The sequence below is a fragment of the Anser cygnoides genome, chromosome 12, assembly GCF_040182565.1.
Source record: "Anser cygnoides isolate HZ-2024a breed goose chromosome 12, Taihu_goose_T2T_genome, whole genome shotgun sequence".
Lineage (NCBI taxonomy): Eukaryota > Metazoa > Chordata > Aves > Anseriformes > Anatidae > Anser > Anser cygnoides.
This window is the reverse complement of record NC_089884.1, coordinates 5230602-5245184: the sequence shown is the minus strand read 5'-3', so window position 1 is coordinate 5245184 and position 14583 is coordinate 5230602. Positions and strand designations below refer to the sequence as shown.

Below are 14583 nucleotides of genomic sequence, written 5' to 3'. Positions count from 1 at the left end.
TCATTCTGGTTCCTTCTAATGAATACAGTTTCAGGCTGATTTATAGGAATCAGTACACAAAGCTGGAAAGATACTTTTCTCTTTCTACTATTTCCTTACTAGCACAGAATACTTTTTTTGAAATCCTGGTAAAGTGAAACAATGAAGATACCAGTTCATTTAAGAACTCAGGAGCTCAAAAATAAATCACAGGCAGTTTAGGGAAAAGCTGGGCTTTGTGCAGTTTCACAATTGTATGGAATTGCAGGCAAAATACCACATATCGTGCTTATGATGTGATTATTTTGGATGATTGCCATTATTATGTATCTGTAGTTATCAAGTGATTTACATAATTAACAATTCAGTAGGTCATTTATATATGATTACTTTTCAAATACCTTATGCAAGATATTATGAAAAGCAAATCTTGACATATTGAAATATGCATTGAGTTTTCCTATCATGCATTACAGTTTAAGTACAATTCCCAAGCTTTAAATTGAATAGAAATCTTTTTCTCCAGAAAACTGCTAGATTCGTAGTGCTATTAAATAAACTGCTTTCAGGATGAAATGGGCATCTGTGGAGTAGCTTCTTTAGCCAATCCTCCTGTTGTCTTATGTGGCTGCAAGGAAGAGATGAATGCAATTCAGATTTTGTACCTTGTTTTAGCCTTGAATTAGGAAATCATTTGAGTACTTGCATAAGTCATTTGACTGAAGTGTTGAAATTTCAAGGCATTTGGGTGGCATCAGTAGAAGGCTTTAATCAGTGTTGAAAGGCTGGTGGATTTGGGGTGTTAGCTATGATTAATTTAAATATTCCTATGCAGTTCTAAAATCTCCTGTTGTATCATTTGCCAGGTTGACTACAACAAATACGTAGCTGTAAATGTGGCAACTTCTCATCCACACTATGACAGTGCTGGAAATATTCTCAACATGGGTACTTCAATTGTTGATAAAGGGAAAACAAAATACGTTTTATTTAAGATTCCTTCCTCTGTGCCAGGTAAGATCTGGCTTTTGTCAGTATTTTTTAGAAACTTGTTAGCAGTTTCTTTTCTTCTGAGGTCAAAGGGAGATGGTACAGCTCTTCCACAAACATACAATGCTTATTTTCTTAATTTTAATGTAGTGTGAACTTAGTGTTAACTGCTTAGCCTGTCTGAGTATATGCTATTACAAAGGTTCATCTTGAATACTATATAAACAGGATGTTTCAGTGTGAAGATCTTTGCTTTTAGAGTTTGCTTTTAGGAGAATTCTACTTTGATTATCACTAGATATTCACTAGAGTGAACTAATTCTTCTACAAGAATTTCCATACCTTGTGTTGTGATGTGTAGAGGGGGTGTGAACAGAAAAAAATTTGTGTGTCAGGCAGTGTTCTACAGTTTGAAGTAGTAAAATTCAATTTTCTTGATAAATGAAAATGCTCTTAAAATACTTATACAGTGATTATAGGGAAGCATAATACCAAATAGTACCTAATATGGAGTTATTTCCTCTCTAACCTGGCCTACAGTAGGGTTTGCTGAAATATCATCCTTTGTTCACAGAGCAAATCACTTGCTCTTTTTCCTTCAAGACAATGCTTGGTTTAAAACCAGCTGCTAATGTGATGTCTGTCCTCATGTGTGCACAACCAAGAGACTTTCTGTAGTTGAAAGATGTTTGTTATTCCTAGCTGTGGCTCAAACAAAGTCACTATAGATCGAACAGGAACATCTCCGTAAAAGTAAGTTCAAAACCATGGGGGCATTTGAAACCCCATGTAAAGTTGCTGATTTAATTGAACAGCTTTATCCTTCTGGAACTTCTGAAAATGTTTATCAGTGGAGTCAAATACTGAGACAAAAGGTCTCTGTCTGAATGGATCTGGCATCGTGGTACTACTGTGCTGCTTCACTCAAATGCAACCTTCTATGTTAATTCTGCAGAAGGAAACAAGCCATTTTCTAAACATGAAAATGCAAATAAAACTGAGAGGAACCTATTCTTATCTACTCCTTATGTGGGAAAAATCCAAGCACAAGATTGAATTAGAATTTATTGTAAATGTAATCTTATTTTTTATCATTTATGTTCAGAAACAGAAAAGAAGAAATCTTGTTTTAAACACCTGGAAGTGGTATGCTCCATCCCTTCTCGCTCGCTGCTTCAACCAAGCTACTACCATAGCTTTGGAATCACAGAGAACTATATTGTGTTCGTAGAGCAGCCATTCAAACTGGATATAGTCAAAATGGCAACTGCTTACATCCGAGGTGTGAACTGGGCTTCCTGCCTTGCCTTCCATAAGGACGATAAGGTATTTTTTCTAATGCTGAGCAATGGAGTCAGCCAGTAATCTCTTCCACACTGTTCTGTCTTTCATCTGGTTCATTGATTTAAGTAATAACCCTTTTTTCTTCAACAACTGACTTTCATGTTTCATATTTTTTATTAGAAGTTGCATTTTTTAATATTTTCTCCCATCTCCAAAGTTTCACAAATAAATACTGATGCTGAAGTGCTTGAGAAAGAGGATAGTTGGGCATTGTTAGAAATAATGTGTGCCAGGAGAGAAAATCAAAACTGCACTAGCATCCCAAACACAGAATTGCTCCTGCTCCAAGCAGAACACTGTATAGTGTGGATGAAGCCTGCTCTAGATCCATTGCATCACATAGGAGAGCCAGATTGGTGGAGAAACCTGAATTCATTGTGGCAACTGAGGGGGAAAAAAAGTGTTTTCTGAAGATCTTATTTCCACATTTTGTGTCCATGAACAAGTGGAGCATGCTGGGGTCGAGTGCACCAGCAAAGAATAGTACAAACTCCGGACTAAGACAAAGTAATTTAAATGAAAAATGGGCCAGGGGATTTTCCAGGTTCACTGGAAAACTTCTATCCTCAGCCTGGTCCAAACAGTAATTTGCAACAGTGAAATGAGTTTAGAGCACTTGTGCACTCATTTTACTCCTACTTTTTTTTGGTCTTTAGGTTGGAAGTTCTTGCCTTCTGGCAGCAAATCTCGAATTCTTAACATGCTTCAGTAGAGACAGAAGGTGCTTTAGAATGTACATGGTTACTTGCTGAAAAACAATTTCCTAAATAACTGTTTGTTGATCATTCATTAATGGTTTTAAATAATGTTTGCTGCCTTTCAGACATGGTTTCACTTTGTAGACAGGAAGACTAAAAAAGATGTATCCACCAAGTTTTATACGGATGCTCTGGTGCTTTATCACCATGTAAATGCTTATGAAGAGGATGGCCACGTTATTTTTGATGTTATTGCCTACACAGACAATAGCTTATATGACATGTTTTACTTAAAAAAACTGACTAAAGACTTTGAAGAGAACAACAAGCTTACCTCCAGACCAACCTGCAAGCGATTTGTTGTTCCTCTGCAGTATGACAAGGTAGGAAGAAAATGGTTTTTTAACTTGCTCTTTGATCAGTAATTTAAAATTTATCAACTAGAAAAATGGGTGAATTATTAGTTGCCAGCCCTTTTGTGCAAAATTCTGATTCTTTAAAAATAACATATTCACAAAGTGTGCAGGAGTTTTGTTTTGCGTATGTACTGTGAGAAATGGCAAGGAGCAGTTGGACATACAGTTACGTGGATCTAGGTTCTGATGCCTTTCTTTATGGAGAAAAGGGCTTTTGAGCATATATAATTTCCTTACCTGTGCAACTATTTGTAACATGCTATCAAATATGAGCAGATATATCAACCTGGCTGTTGGTTAGAAAGGCATGCATGAGGTTTTGCACAATCTGTTTCTTCCACTTTACTGGAAGCCTATATACAATATATTCACATTCTCCACTGTTGCAATAGTTTTATTAAAATTAGAAGATTTAATTTAAGTTTGAGTTTACCAGAAAGAAGAATGATCTTATCTTTCAATTTAATTTAAAACATAATTTTACATCATTGCTTGCAGGGAAGATTTTATACTGCCCAGCAACTTGGGCAAGTTTCTGCTTGATACATTTAGAATGGATAATACTTTTGCTTTTACATCCTAGAATCTTGCTTTATTTCATGTCTCAAAAACAGTTATGTAGCAATAGCAAAGGATGTGCTGGATCGTGCCAACTATCCTACCTACCCTGCAATCTTAAGAATTCAGCAATAGTGTTAAAAACAAGAATGGATCACGCTTATTTTTGCACTCGATTAATAGCAGATGCAAAAAAAACTAACCTTTGGTGACTTTTAGTGGGAATTCCTACCAAATTCGCAATCTACGTAATCTATTTATTGTGTTTCTGGAACATAACCATGTGTATCTAAACCTTTCTAAATGCTCAGTGTAATTCAAAATGGTTACATGATGATATATTAAGATTTTTAATGAAAAGGTCAGAATCTAATGTTACAGGATAAATGCCATTATGAAGGAGGTTATTGAAGCTGTAATATTTGTTTAACCCCCTAATTGTCTATATTAATATCAAACCTGATGAAAGGTCTAAATTAGAAGCATATTCATAGAAACACATTACGTTTTCAGCATATGTCTCTTTCAGGATGCAGAAGTAGGTTCTAATTTAGTCACACTTCCAACTTCCGCAACTGCTGTAAAAGAGAAAGATGGCAGCATATATTGCCAACCTGAAATATTATGTGAAGGTGAGGCATATCCATTATACAAATACTTTCTCTTACACACTTACACATAGGTGCATTCTAATAGTGCCTAACAGCTCCTTCTAATAATGCCTAACAGTTGTTCGAGGGTCCCAAGTCTGATCTTACAGTTACTAATATGGCTTACAAATCTACCTGTTATGAGGAGTAAAATTGGTCTGTTATAAGCAGTAACTTCAGTTATGTATTTTATGAAGTTTACCTTTGAAAGTGGATTTTTAAACTTGAGCGTGTGTATGTGTGTTAACAGGAATATACAAAAAGTATATATTTACTTAAAGTGAAAGTCATTTCTTTGAATGGTAGCCTCTAATTATGTCTCAGATGTTCACATCTGATTGATGTATTTACGAAAAAAAAAAAAAAAGAAACAACACTCATAATTTCCAATACAATGAATCCCTAAGAATGAAAAATTGTCATTCTTGAACCAACAACCCTGGCTTTTTAGAAGTTCAGACATACAAAATATATGCAATACCAGTTTTAAATACTGTCAAAATTTTTCATAAGGTAATATTTCCTGAAAATTGGCACATGTAAATGTACGTTTGAACTATATTTCTTCTTTTGTTCCTAAGTCTTGGCCTTTGTTATACCTAGGGATAGAACTGCCTCACATCAACTATGGATATAATGGCAAAAAATACAAATACGTCTATGCAACAGAAGTCCAGTGGAGTCCAGTTCCTACAAAGGTATCATTAACATGTACAAAGTCAGGAAATGTATTTATGTAACACAAATCAAATTTAAGCAGTTATTAGTAAACCATGGTTTATTAGTCTGGCCCAAAATATAGCCTCATCTGCTTTCATGCATGCAAATTGAAAGTGTGTGGTTCTGAGGCCAGGGCTGAAACTGTTAAACCTTGGTTTTCCAGACAGCAAAACCTTTTTTCAACATCAAGTTAAAGCTTCTAAGTGACAACACTGCAGTTGTGTACTATGTTTGTAAACTTCAACACTTGAGAGCAGGGAGATGAAAAGTTGGACATCATTAGCGTACTTGTATGATTAAAACAGCCTCCCTGAGCCAAACTGTGGGAATAATAAAGAGCAAACACTTTCTTATGGGTATGACTTGAGATTGCATTCAACAGTGAATTGGTTTCTGTCAAAACTTTTCCCAATGGTGAGTCATTCACAGTTGGAAAATATGGAATGCCTAAATTCTCCTACGGGTAAGCTCATGTAGTACCATTCCCCTTATGACGTATTAATAAACTCAGGCTTCCTCATCCAGCTTTTTATTGCCACCGAGTCTTCTGAACACTACAGTTACTGAGACCCTCACTTTTCTGCTAAATTAGGTTGAACTTCTGTAACGTACCAAAAGCTACAAAGAGAGTAAGAGAAAGGAAGAAGAGTACTAGGCAGACACACATCTGTAATAAATATTTTTTCCCCTTAGGAAACCTAAAAAAAAAAAAAAAAAAGAACTTGTTGTAACAATATCAAATATTTCAGAAAGCTTTACCTTTTGCTAGAGAACTAGTTGAGTGTTAGAGGATAGTAAATGCATTCTTTGTGTACACGATACCAGCCTTTCAGGAGACAGCCTAGAAAACAAATAGATTAAGATGCAAAGTACTACTAGCTGAAGGCAAGAGTATTGTACAGTCAAACTCACTCTTTATAATTACTGTTCTGAGAGCAAATTGAGATTGCTGTGGGTTCTTCTATATAATTATCACAACTGATTACAAAATAAAGCTGGATTTCTGCATGATGCAAGAAAATTTATTGCAGCACATCTGACAGTAGCTCAAGCAAATATGCAAGTTTGTGATTTCCAGTGCAGATAATCCCTGCTTGTCAAATATAAACAGCAATATAAAGTGCTGTTAGAAGATTTTTTTTCACATCAGTTAGTCTTTAATGAATGCAGTCACAGCAACAACCACGTATGATCCTTCTGTAAAGTCTGTAAGCAAAACTGCTGTCACCTTGGATAGAAGATTCTTCCTCCAGTGCCTGAATATTTCATTTTTGTGTGAAGTTATTTTTCTGACTAAACATCAAAAGGGAAAAGAAGAAAACTGTATCTGGATGGGTAGAGAAAAGCCCTTAATAGAACTGAGGTGAGAATGTCACGTGTCCCCGCTGGAAGCTGGTTTCGTCAGGCACACGACCCATTAATGAGATAAAATCTGCACGCTGTTCCTTCAGTTAGTACCAGTATCTGTGTGGCATTCTTGCCCATTGGTTTAACCTTTACATCACTTCTAGTAGCCTTTGTTCTGGCATATATACCCTAGTTAACAATAGAAGGTCTTGATAAATATTGATAAATATTTATAAATATTATTTATTTAATATTGATAAATATCACAACAAAAGGAAAATAATACACAGGATTAGAAATTGGAAGGTTTAAATCCTGTTTCCTGCTTTACAACAGAACTGCAGTAATTTGGGGCAAGTCATTTGCATGTTCGGTGCCATGTACTCTTCCTCTGTATAGTGAGAGTATTATTTACCCATGATGCAGGGTAAATAGATCTTATGACCTATTTGTGTTTGTAAAACACTTAAAGCCCATATGCAATTGTAATCTAATGAAATGGTATCTGTGTCTCTTGACACAGCTGAAGTAAAATAGTCTTTGTGAAATTAAAAGATCATTTTATGCTTATGCAGCCACTAAACGCGACTCCAAAGTTTAACATTTTCCAAGCGTTCCCTTTTTGTGATGCCACATGCCTCGTTGCTCCTTAACTCTTAGCGTTGCTTCTCCATGCCCGCAGTCTGTTCACGACGTACCTTTGGAATAAACCATTGTCTGGGTCACTGACATTTTTCTTTTCTGTCCACAACGATTCAGATTGCAAAACTGAATGTCCAAACAAAGGAAATGCTCCACTGGAGAGCTGACCACTGCTGGCCATCTGAGCCCATTTTTGTTCCCAGCCCTGATGCAAGAGAAGAGGATGATGGTAAAATTGTAACAACATTCTGAAAGTTAGATTTACATGAGTTTTGTATTAAATCTTAAAAGTTTCATTGTTGTCAGTCATAACAAGAAAGCTAGGCTGATGCTTCCACAGATAGATTAAAATTGGTACCACCCATTTTGCTCCTGCAGACAAAAGAAAATTAAAAACAAGCAATAGTGCAAAATCAGCTTGCATAAAGTCCCAGTCTGCCCATAAACAATGAATTTAATGCTTAGGACTGTCCAGAAAGCCAGCTGGAACTGGATTTATCATTAGGAGAAGCTGAAGCAGTGGGAAGTCATTGTTACAAGATGAGAACACGAAGTGGCACTGCAAGTATCCCTGTAGTCTCGATCCAGTTGTGTTCTGAGGCGATTCCGTGCAAAGGCAAATGATAAATAGCTGAAAGGATGTGTCCCAAGTTTCACTGCTCAGCTGCCCAACAAGATTGTCAAGGACATAATTCAGTGTTTGTTTGCGTCATAATGAACTGCAGGCAGAGCAGGAAAAAGCACAGAAGAGAACCATTCATTAGTCCTTTAGCTCTCTCAGTCAGACTTCTTCATGTCGTAAGCACCTTCAGTTTGTGTTCTCAGATTCTTAGGAAACAACACTAATTTCCTGACAGTGTTATCTTTTCTGCTTGGTGTAATTAGTATGTGCTTCTAATTCTCCGTTTGTATGTCACAGGTGTTGTTTTGACCTGTGTTGTGACATCTGATCCAAAGGAGGCACCCTTCCTACTCATCTTGGATGCTAAAACATTCAAAGAACTGGGCCGAGCCAGAGTAAACGTAGAAATGCATCTGGACCTGCATGGAATGTTTATACCAGAGAAAGTTTTGAAGACTGAGACTGAGTAAAATGTTCTTTATCCTATTACACAGCCTGAGACAACCTTCTACTGAATGTGGAATAATATCCCACATTCGTTCAGGAGCAACCATATTATGGCAAGAAGTGATTATATACGATCTCTTAAATAACTATATATAATCCCTTTTAAGAGATAGCAATGATTTTTATTAGAAATAATGATATGCACAACTGGCATATAACTAGTCCAAAAGAAGAATGATCAGTCTTTAAAAAGTGCTAATGTTGTGGGGAAAGGAATAGGAGAAAAAGGTAGTTTTATTTAAGTAGAATACAGCTTTCTGAGCAAATGAAGTACAGTATTTTTAATGTGATATAGGGAATAACTAACGTATGTCTACAGCTCATGAAATTTTCATGGATAGTTTCAAGACTGTAGCTCATGACGAAAGTTGTCTTCTGCTAGAAAACCTCACATTAAACTATCTGCTGTGATACTATTACATTAATTCATGGCAATGCATTTTCTTGGTGCTTGATTTCTTAAACTCCACTGTAACCAAAGTTAAGTATTACATTCAGGTGCTACAACTTTCTAATTTAGAACTGAAAAAAAAAACTGCTTTGCTAATAATTCCTTGGTGTATTTTTCCTTTTTATGATGACGAAACCAAGTAACTTGAATATTTTATGTAGCATTCATTTATACTTCAGTGTTATTCAATGTTATAAGCAGTTTGTATTCAAATCGTGTTTCCTTGAGAATATCCGACATGACATTTCATGTAATTCGATGATTACATTGTCTAAAAGATAAACAGAAATGTAATATTTATTAATATTGCTATTAATCTGTTACTAATAGTATGTGTATGAATGTGAGCAGTGTATTTCTGGCAGAACTCAGATATACATACTCACTAATTTGTTTAGGTAAAAGTGTATTTACTGATTAAAAGTGTACCTTTACTGATGGAGAAAACTAGGTATACATCCATCTGTTTTAGCTGTGCATGTGGTCTGTATGTGTCACCAAACTACTTGGGTATCTCTTTCTTTTGTGTACCTATTCTCAGTGTCCCTGCTACTCACTGTGTTTTACAGGTAGGAAGCAGAATGAAATCAGTGTTATTTTCTATCTCCCCATCACATGAGCACCTGGGCTTTGGTGACTTGTTCGTGATTATGTAAGATATTTACAGCAGAGCAGCAATTGAACTAACATCACCCGCAGTTCTTGCTTGCTCTGTACCAACTCCCTTTGCCAATGTCTTTATAGTACATATAGAATATACAACCTAATTTTAATGTGAAAAACGTCACTGTGGTCAGATCTAGAGTGTACGTAAGCACTTTGGGGTATTCAAAGGTTTACAAATTCCAGAAAATGGAAATAAACACCTCAGTGAGATGCGTCTGCAAAAACAGTCACCTTCAGTGTTTTCAAGGCATATTGCCACTACTGTTTAAGAGAATTTTATAATCTAAATAAGAAATTGAATTCCATTTTTGTAAGTAACACAGAAGCAGTATTGAAATGGCAAACTGACTTTGGATGTTGGGAAAATACCACTTAAGGGTTGTCAGCTGTGATGCTGTTTCTTTTATTCTGCATATGTTCGTACTTCACTAGCCTCCACAAATATTTCTGGAATTATAAGGTGGCCATAAAAAAAAGTCTAACCATTATTAGAGACCTCCTTTGTCTGTCTCCAGAATTTCATCTGAGAATTCATAGAGTTAAGCTTTCAGATGATCATGAGTTCTCCTGAATACAGGAGTTACTTGATTTCTGGGGAGCTAATTCATACTAGCCGAGAAGATATGATAGGGGATATCCATCATAAAACCAAAGCAGATGGGTTATCTTTAGTGTAAGAAAGCAAATGTGTTATTTATATTCATGTAGAAATACGGCAGAAAATAAACTGTACAAACTTGTCTTGGATATGATTTTTTAAACAGTGTGCCATACTCACTTGGTCAACATTACACAGGATTTGATTAATGTCAAGTTTGTAGTCAACCTGAAAACAAAAAAAGTGATGTAAATTTGGATTTGCCGGTCTCAGTGTTTGATCCAGATCCTCCTACATATGGATCCAGACAATATGGATCAGACCATATAGCTAATCACAAATTTCTTTGAGACTGTTTTTAGGAGTTGGAATAGTAATGAAACATTTAGCATGAGTACAGTAATATACAGTATCATTTCTAGGCTGACAATAGCAAGGGGGAATGCATACGTGCTTTGCCAAGCGGCTGCAAGGCTTGTGGTTTTTTTGTTGTGGTAACGTGGCACATGGTAATAAGTCTGTCATTTGGTTTGCTCCCCTGACATCCTTTACTGTGAATGAAATCTTGAGGAACAAAAAGGTTCGATTCTTCTTTTGTACCAATTAAGTCAAAAATCAGCCCAGTAAAAATAGTGGAGTTAGTGTAATGGCATAAAAAGAACCTACACTCAGTGATTGCATATAAAAATAGTAAGGATAGATCACTCTATTAAAGGAAAAAAACAGTTGAGCGAAAGAATCAGGTTATCAGTATACACACATAGTTACTTGAAAGATGTTACAAATGGCCCTCTAGTTGGTAGGAGTGGTTTGGTGTTGTTGTTGTGTTTTTTTGTTTTGTTTTTTAATCAGTGAGCTTCATTAAATGGAACAAATAACAAAACATAATAATTAATTTGTTCTCTGGAAGTGGACATTATCTGTTACACCTTGCCCATTGCCCCACATACACAGCAGGAGGAAGCAGAAGCACTGTTTACTAGGACAAGTTAAAAACCAGAAATACAACTATGTTTTCCTACATAATAGTCTGTGCAGGAGGCACAGAGACAAACCAGTGTTTTTCTTTTTAAATAACCAGGCCACTCAATGGCAGCTTTCACAATAATTTAAACCACTGCTCCCTTGGGTATGCAATTACCAAAGTATTAATAACAACAAGCAAAACACATCTTTCACCAGCAGCACAGGATGCAGTGCTCTCTGCTTTCAATACTCTCCAAGAGATCCGGGAATGTGCCTTCCTCTGCATCGCTTCCACGTTTCTGCATTCCGCTGTACTTACTCAGAATAAGGACATTTGACAGTCTGGATAATTATACCCAAGCCAGAAGAAGTGGCCTTCTAATATTTTAAGATAGGTATGTAGTATTAAAAACTAAGTGATGCAAAGGTGCTGGCGTTTCTCACAGATTTTTTAATGCCATCACACAGGATGTGAAACGCATTCTCTGCTGCTTCTAAAATTCCTGTTGAAAGCTGCCCAACAAAGCACGAGCATGGTACTCTTCTCCGGGACCCCTCTCCAGTCAGAAAGCACTCCGGCAAGGGCTGAACGGCAAACGCTGGCTCAAAGGTTCGCAGTCTTCACAAGGAAGCGCTTGGTGCAGAGTTTTGACTTCCCAGGGTCTACATGTGCAGATGTCCTGGCTGAAATCTCCATCTGGAGAACAAAATAGCGTTGTGTCTAGCTCTGAGAGGACAATGGTGCCTTTGTAGAGCCATTCATTTCTCTTTCCTACGGGGACACTTCCAGATACCTTTACTCTAATTTTTCCGGCGTAGAAATGACTTGGAGATGGTATCGAGCTGATTTAGAATGAACTATAAAATAAAACGTTCAGTTGTCCCCACTTCAAAAACGTGTATTTTTAAATACCATGCTTGACGTCAAAGAAACTGCCTCAAAGTAATGCAAGTAGTAAAAAGCATGCAGCCCACCCCAGCTGTACCAGGGCAGGCCCTCAGAAAACGCATTTCTCCCCAAAAGCGGAGCCCCAGGAGTGACTGCAGTGGGGTGCTTCACAGCCTGAGAAACCCGAATTTTATTTACCCATCGGAGCAGGGGGGGGGGCCACGGCGAACTTCTGTTTGCCCCCACCTGGCAGCACCGACTGATCCAGAACATCACAGCTTTTACAGCACGTTCGCTCGGTGCAAATCGAGTTTCACTACTTAAGTTTTGGATGCTGTTAAAGAAAGAAAAAAAAAAGCAGCAGACAGAATCAAGTTATCTCCTAATGTGCAATTAAGCCCGTTAAATACACGGCCTAAAACCTCGTGAAGAATCCTTCTGACGAAAATCTTTGCCCGAAAAGGGCACGTTGCCAGCTGCAGCTCGAGTGGCACTCTGTAAACGAATCTCACCTCAATTAATTCTCATTTTCTTACTTTTTCTTATGCTAATACGCCTCATTATCACCTCCAGCTCGTGAAAAGAAAAAAAAAAAAAAAGTGATTTTTTTTTAGTGCTTTTAATCACGTTTGAACTCCGAGAGAATGATTTTTAAAGAAATGACGGTGGGCTCAGGGGAACGGACCCCCCCTGAGGTGCTGAGGGGGCACCCGGGAGGCGCTGAGGGCCGGGGCCGGGCCGCGGCAGCTCCCGCCCCGTCAGGGCGGCGCGGGGAGATGATGTCAGGGCGGGCGGGCCGCCATGGTGCCCGGGCGCTGAGGGTGGCGGCACGGCCCGGTCCGGCTCGGCTCGGCACGGCTCGACCCGACCCGGCACCATGTCGGGGCCGAGCGCCGTGTCGGATCCCCAGCACCCTGCTCGGTTACTGCGGGCCCTCAGCTCGTTCCGCGAGGAGAGCCGCTTCTGCGACGCGCACCTGGTGCTGGAGGGCGAGGAGATCCCGGTGCAGAAGAACATCCTGGCGGCCGCCAGCCCCTACATCAGGTACGGCACGGCTCGGCTCGGCTCGGCACGGCGCTGCCAGGCCGGGCAGGGCGGCCCCAGCAGCCATGGGGGCCCCGGGCAGGGCGCTGAACCAGCGAAAAACGCCCCAAAAAGCAGCCGGGCTCGAGAGGAGGTGGAACAGGGGGAACTGCGGGGCTCCTCTGTGCGTCCTGCCGTCTGCAGGCAGCAGAGGTGTTTAATATCACCCGAAATAGGTGCGGGTCTTCCGGTACTCCATAAAAGCTGGGTTATCGCAAGCCTTCAGGAGGCTCTCCCCGGTGAGAGGACGTTCCTGCCAGCTGCAGCCTGCTGCCAAGTCCTGCCAGAACCTGCGGGTGCTGGGCGGGCTGGGGCCGGGGAGGCTGTGCAGCTTCCCCCCCTCAGATTTCGTGCTTTTGTATGCTTTTAGGCAATGTGATGGCCGTTATAAAAGGGCCTCAGTGTCCTCAGGTATAAACTGCAAATAAATGGAAGGTAAAGTTGGTGGTTAACTTTTATAAAGGATGTTGAGCCTGGACAGAGCTGAAGGAACAGCGCTTCCCACCTATAGCAACGAGCTGGCAGGGCTCAGAAATAAAACAGCATCAAATTCACAGAGAAGGAAGATTTCCAAGAAACACACCAAGGAGTTTGCATACTCATAATTGGTTTTTTCCAGCGCTGCTCTCGAGAAGCAATTGTGGAAGGCTGTGTTGAGAGGCAAATCAAAGGCATGACATAAGCATGAGCAGTTGACTCAATACTCATCAAATGCCTGAATCTTTTTTAGGCTGTTGTTCATCACATTTGAGATGACCCAATGCCACATCCAAAATTAAGGCTTGGGAGGCTTGCTTTAGATGGAAAGAGGCCACGGTCTTGGAAAAATTGTTCTACTGTAACAGCAGTACAGATATACATGAAACATGCAAATTTTTTACTGCAAAAAAGACTGCATAGGTAAAAGATACCATTCTGCAGGAAAGTACCTTTTCACAGATTTTCGTCTTCATGTATTGCATTTTGTTGTTTGTCTCTGAAAAACGTGCTGGGAAACACGAGTTAGGTGTGTGTGAGGAGTCAGAGACTCAGTCCTAACTGCATTAACGACAACAAAACTTGTAGTCATTAGAGTTGCGGCTTTTTTTTTTTTTTTTTATAACTCAAAATTGTTCAGATTCAAATCTCATGAAGGAACTCATTAACTATGTGTGAAAGTAGGTTACATGCATTAATATATGATTTCGTGGTGGTTTTTATTTTTTTTTAAGCTTACTCATCTCTCGTCCTTGGGCTTGCAAGATACAAAGAACCAAAAATACTTGTGCCTAATTCTTCTGCAGCACATAAAGAAACGTGTTTGTCTTACCTACCTTTGCAGAGCCTAATTTCCACCTGTGCTGCCTCTCTTTTCATCACTTCAGCATCTCTTTCATGTTCCAGCTGGTCTTCACATTGGCTAGAATCGGTCGGGTAGGTTGCCAGTGTTGGAGCATTGTGGTTCCAGCTAAAATTAA

At 38.9% G+C, this 14583-nt stretch overlaps 2 protein-coding genes and 1 long non-coding RNA gene across 5 annotated transcripts in view; 2 read left to right on the top strand and 1 right to left on the bottom strand.

The window, feature by feature from the left end:
* BCO1 (beta-carotene oxygenase 1) overlaps nucleotides 1-10331 on the top strand; it is a 64293-nt gene extending 53962 nt beyond the window's left edge. For both annotated transcript variants that reach the window (XM_067004758.1, XM_067004759.1), the window contains 7 exons: nucleotides 846-993; nucleotides 2075-2295; nucleotides 3137-3394; nucleotides 4515-4617; nucleotides 5239-5333; nucleotides 7462-7573; nucleotides 8264-10331. In XM_067004758.1, coding sequence (XP_066860859.1) covers nucleotides 846-993; nucleotides 2075-2295; nucleotides 3137-3394; nucleotides 4515-4617; nucleotides 5239-5333; nucleotides 7462-7573; nucleotides 8264-8436 — 1110 coding nt within the window. In that variant the 3' untranslated portion in view covers nucleotides 8437-10331. The remainder of the gene's footprint in view (nucleotides 1-845; nucleotides 994-2074; nucleotides 2296-3136; nucleotides 3395-4514; nucleotides 4618-5238; nucleotides 5334-7461; nucleotides 7574-8263) is intronic.
* Nucleotides 10332-10484: 153 nt separating this feature from the next.
* LOC136791827 (uncharacterized) lies at nucleotides 10485-12720 on the bottom strand. Of its 2 annotated transcripts, none has more exons than XR_010834676.1 (3): nucleotides 12580-12720; nucleotides 12242-12377; nucleotides 10485-12012 (listed from the first exon to the last, which is right to left on the bottom strand). It is a non-coding gene; the product is annotated as an uncharacterized lncRNA (long non-coding RNA). The 2 variants fall into 2 exon arrangements; XR_010834675.1 differs by having other exon boundaries at nucleotides 12556-12692.
* Nucleotides 12721-12920: 200 nt separating this feature from the next.
* The window catches only part of GAN (gigaxonin), a 39743-nt gene continuing 38080 nt past the window's right edge, over nucleotides 12921-14583 (top strand). Inside the window, exon 1 of the mRNA XM_048075067.2 lies at nucleotides 12921-13087. Within this exon, the coding sequence (XP_047931024.1) occupies nucleotides 12921-13087 (167 nt within the window). The remainder of the gene's footprint in view (nucleotides 13088-14583) is intronic.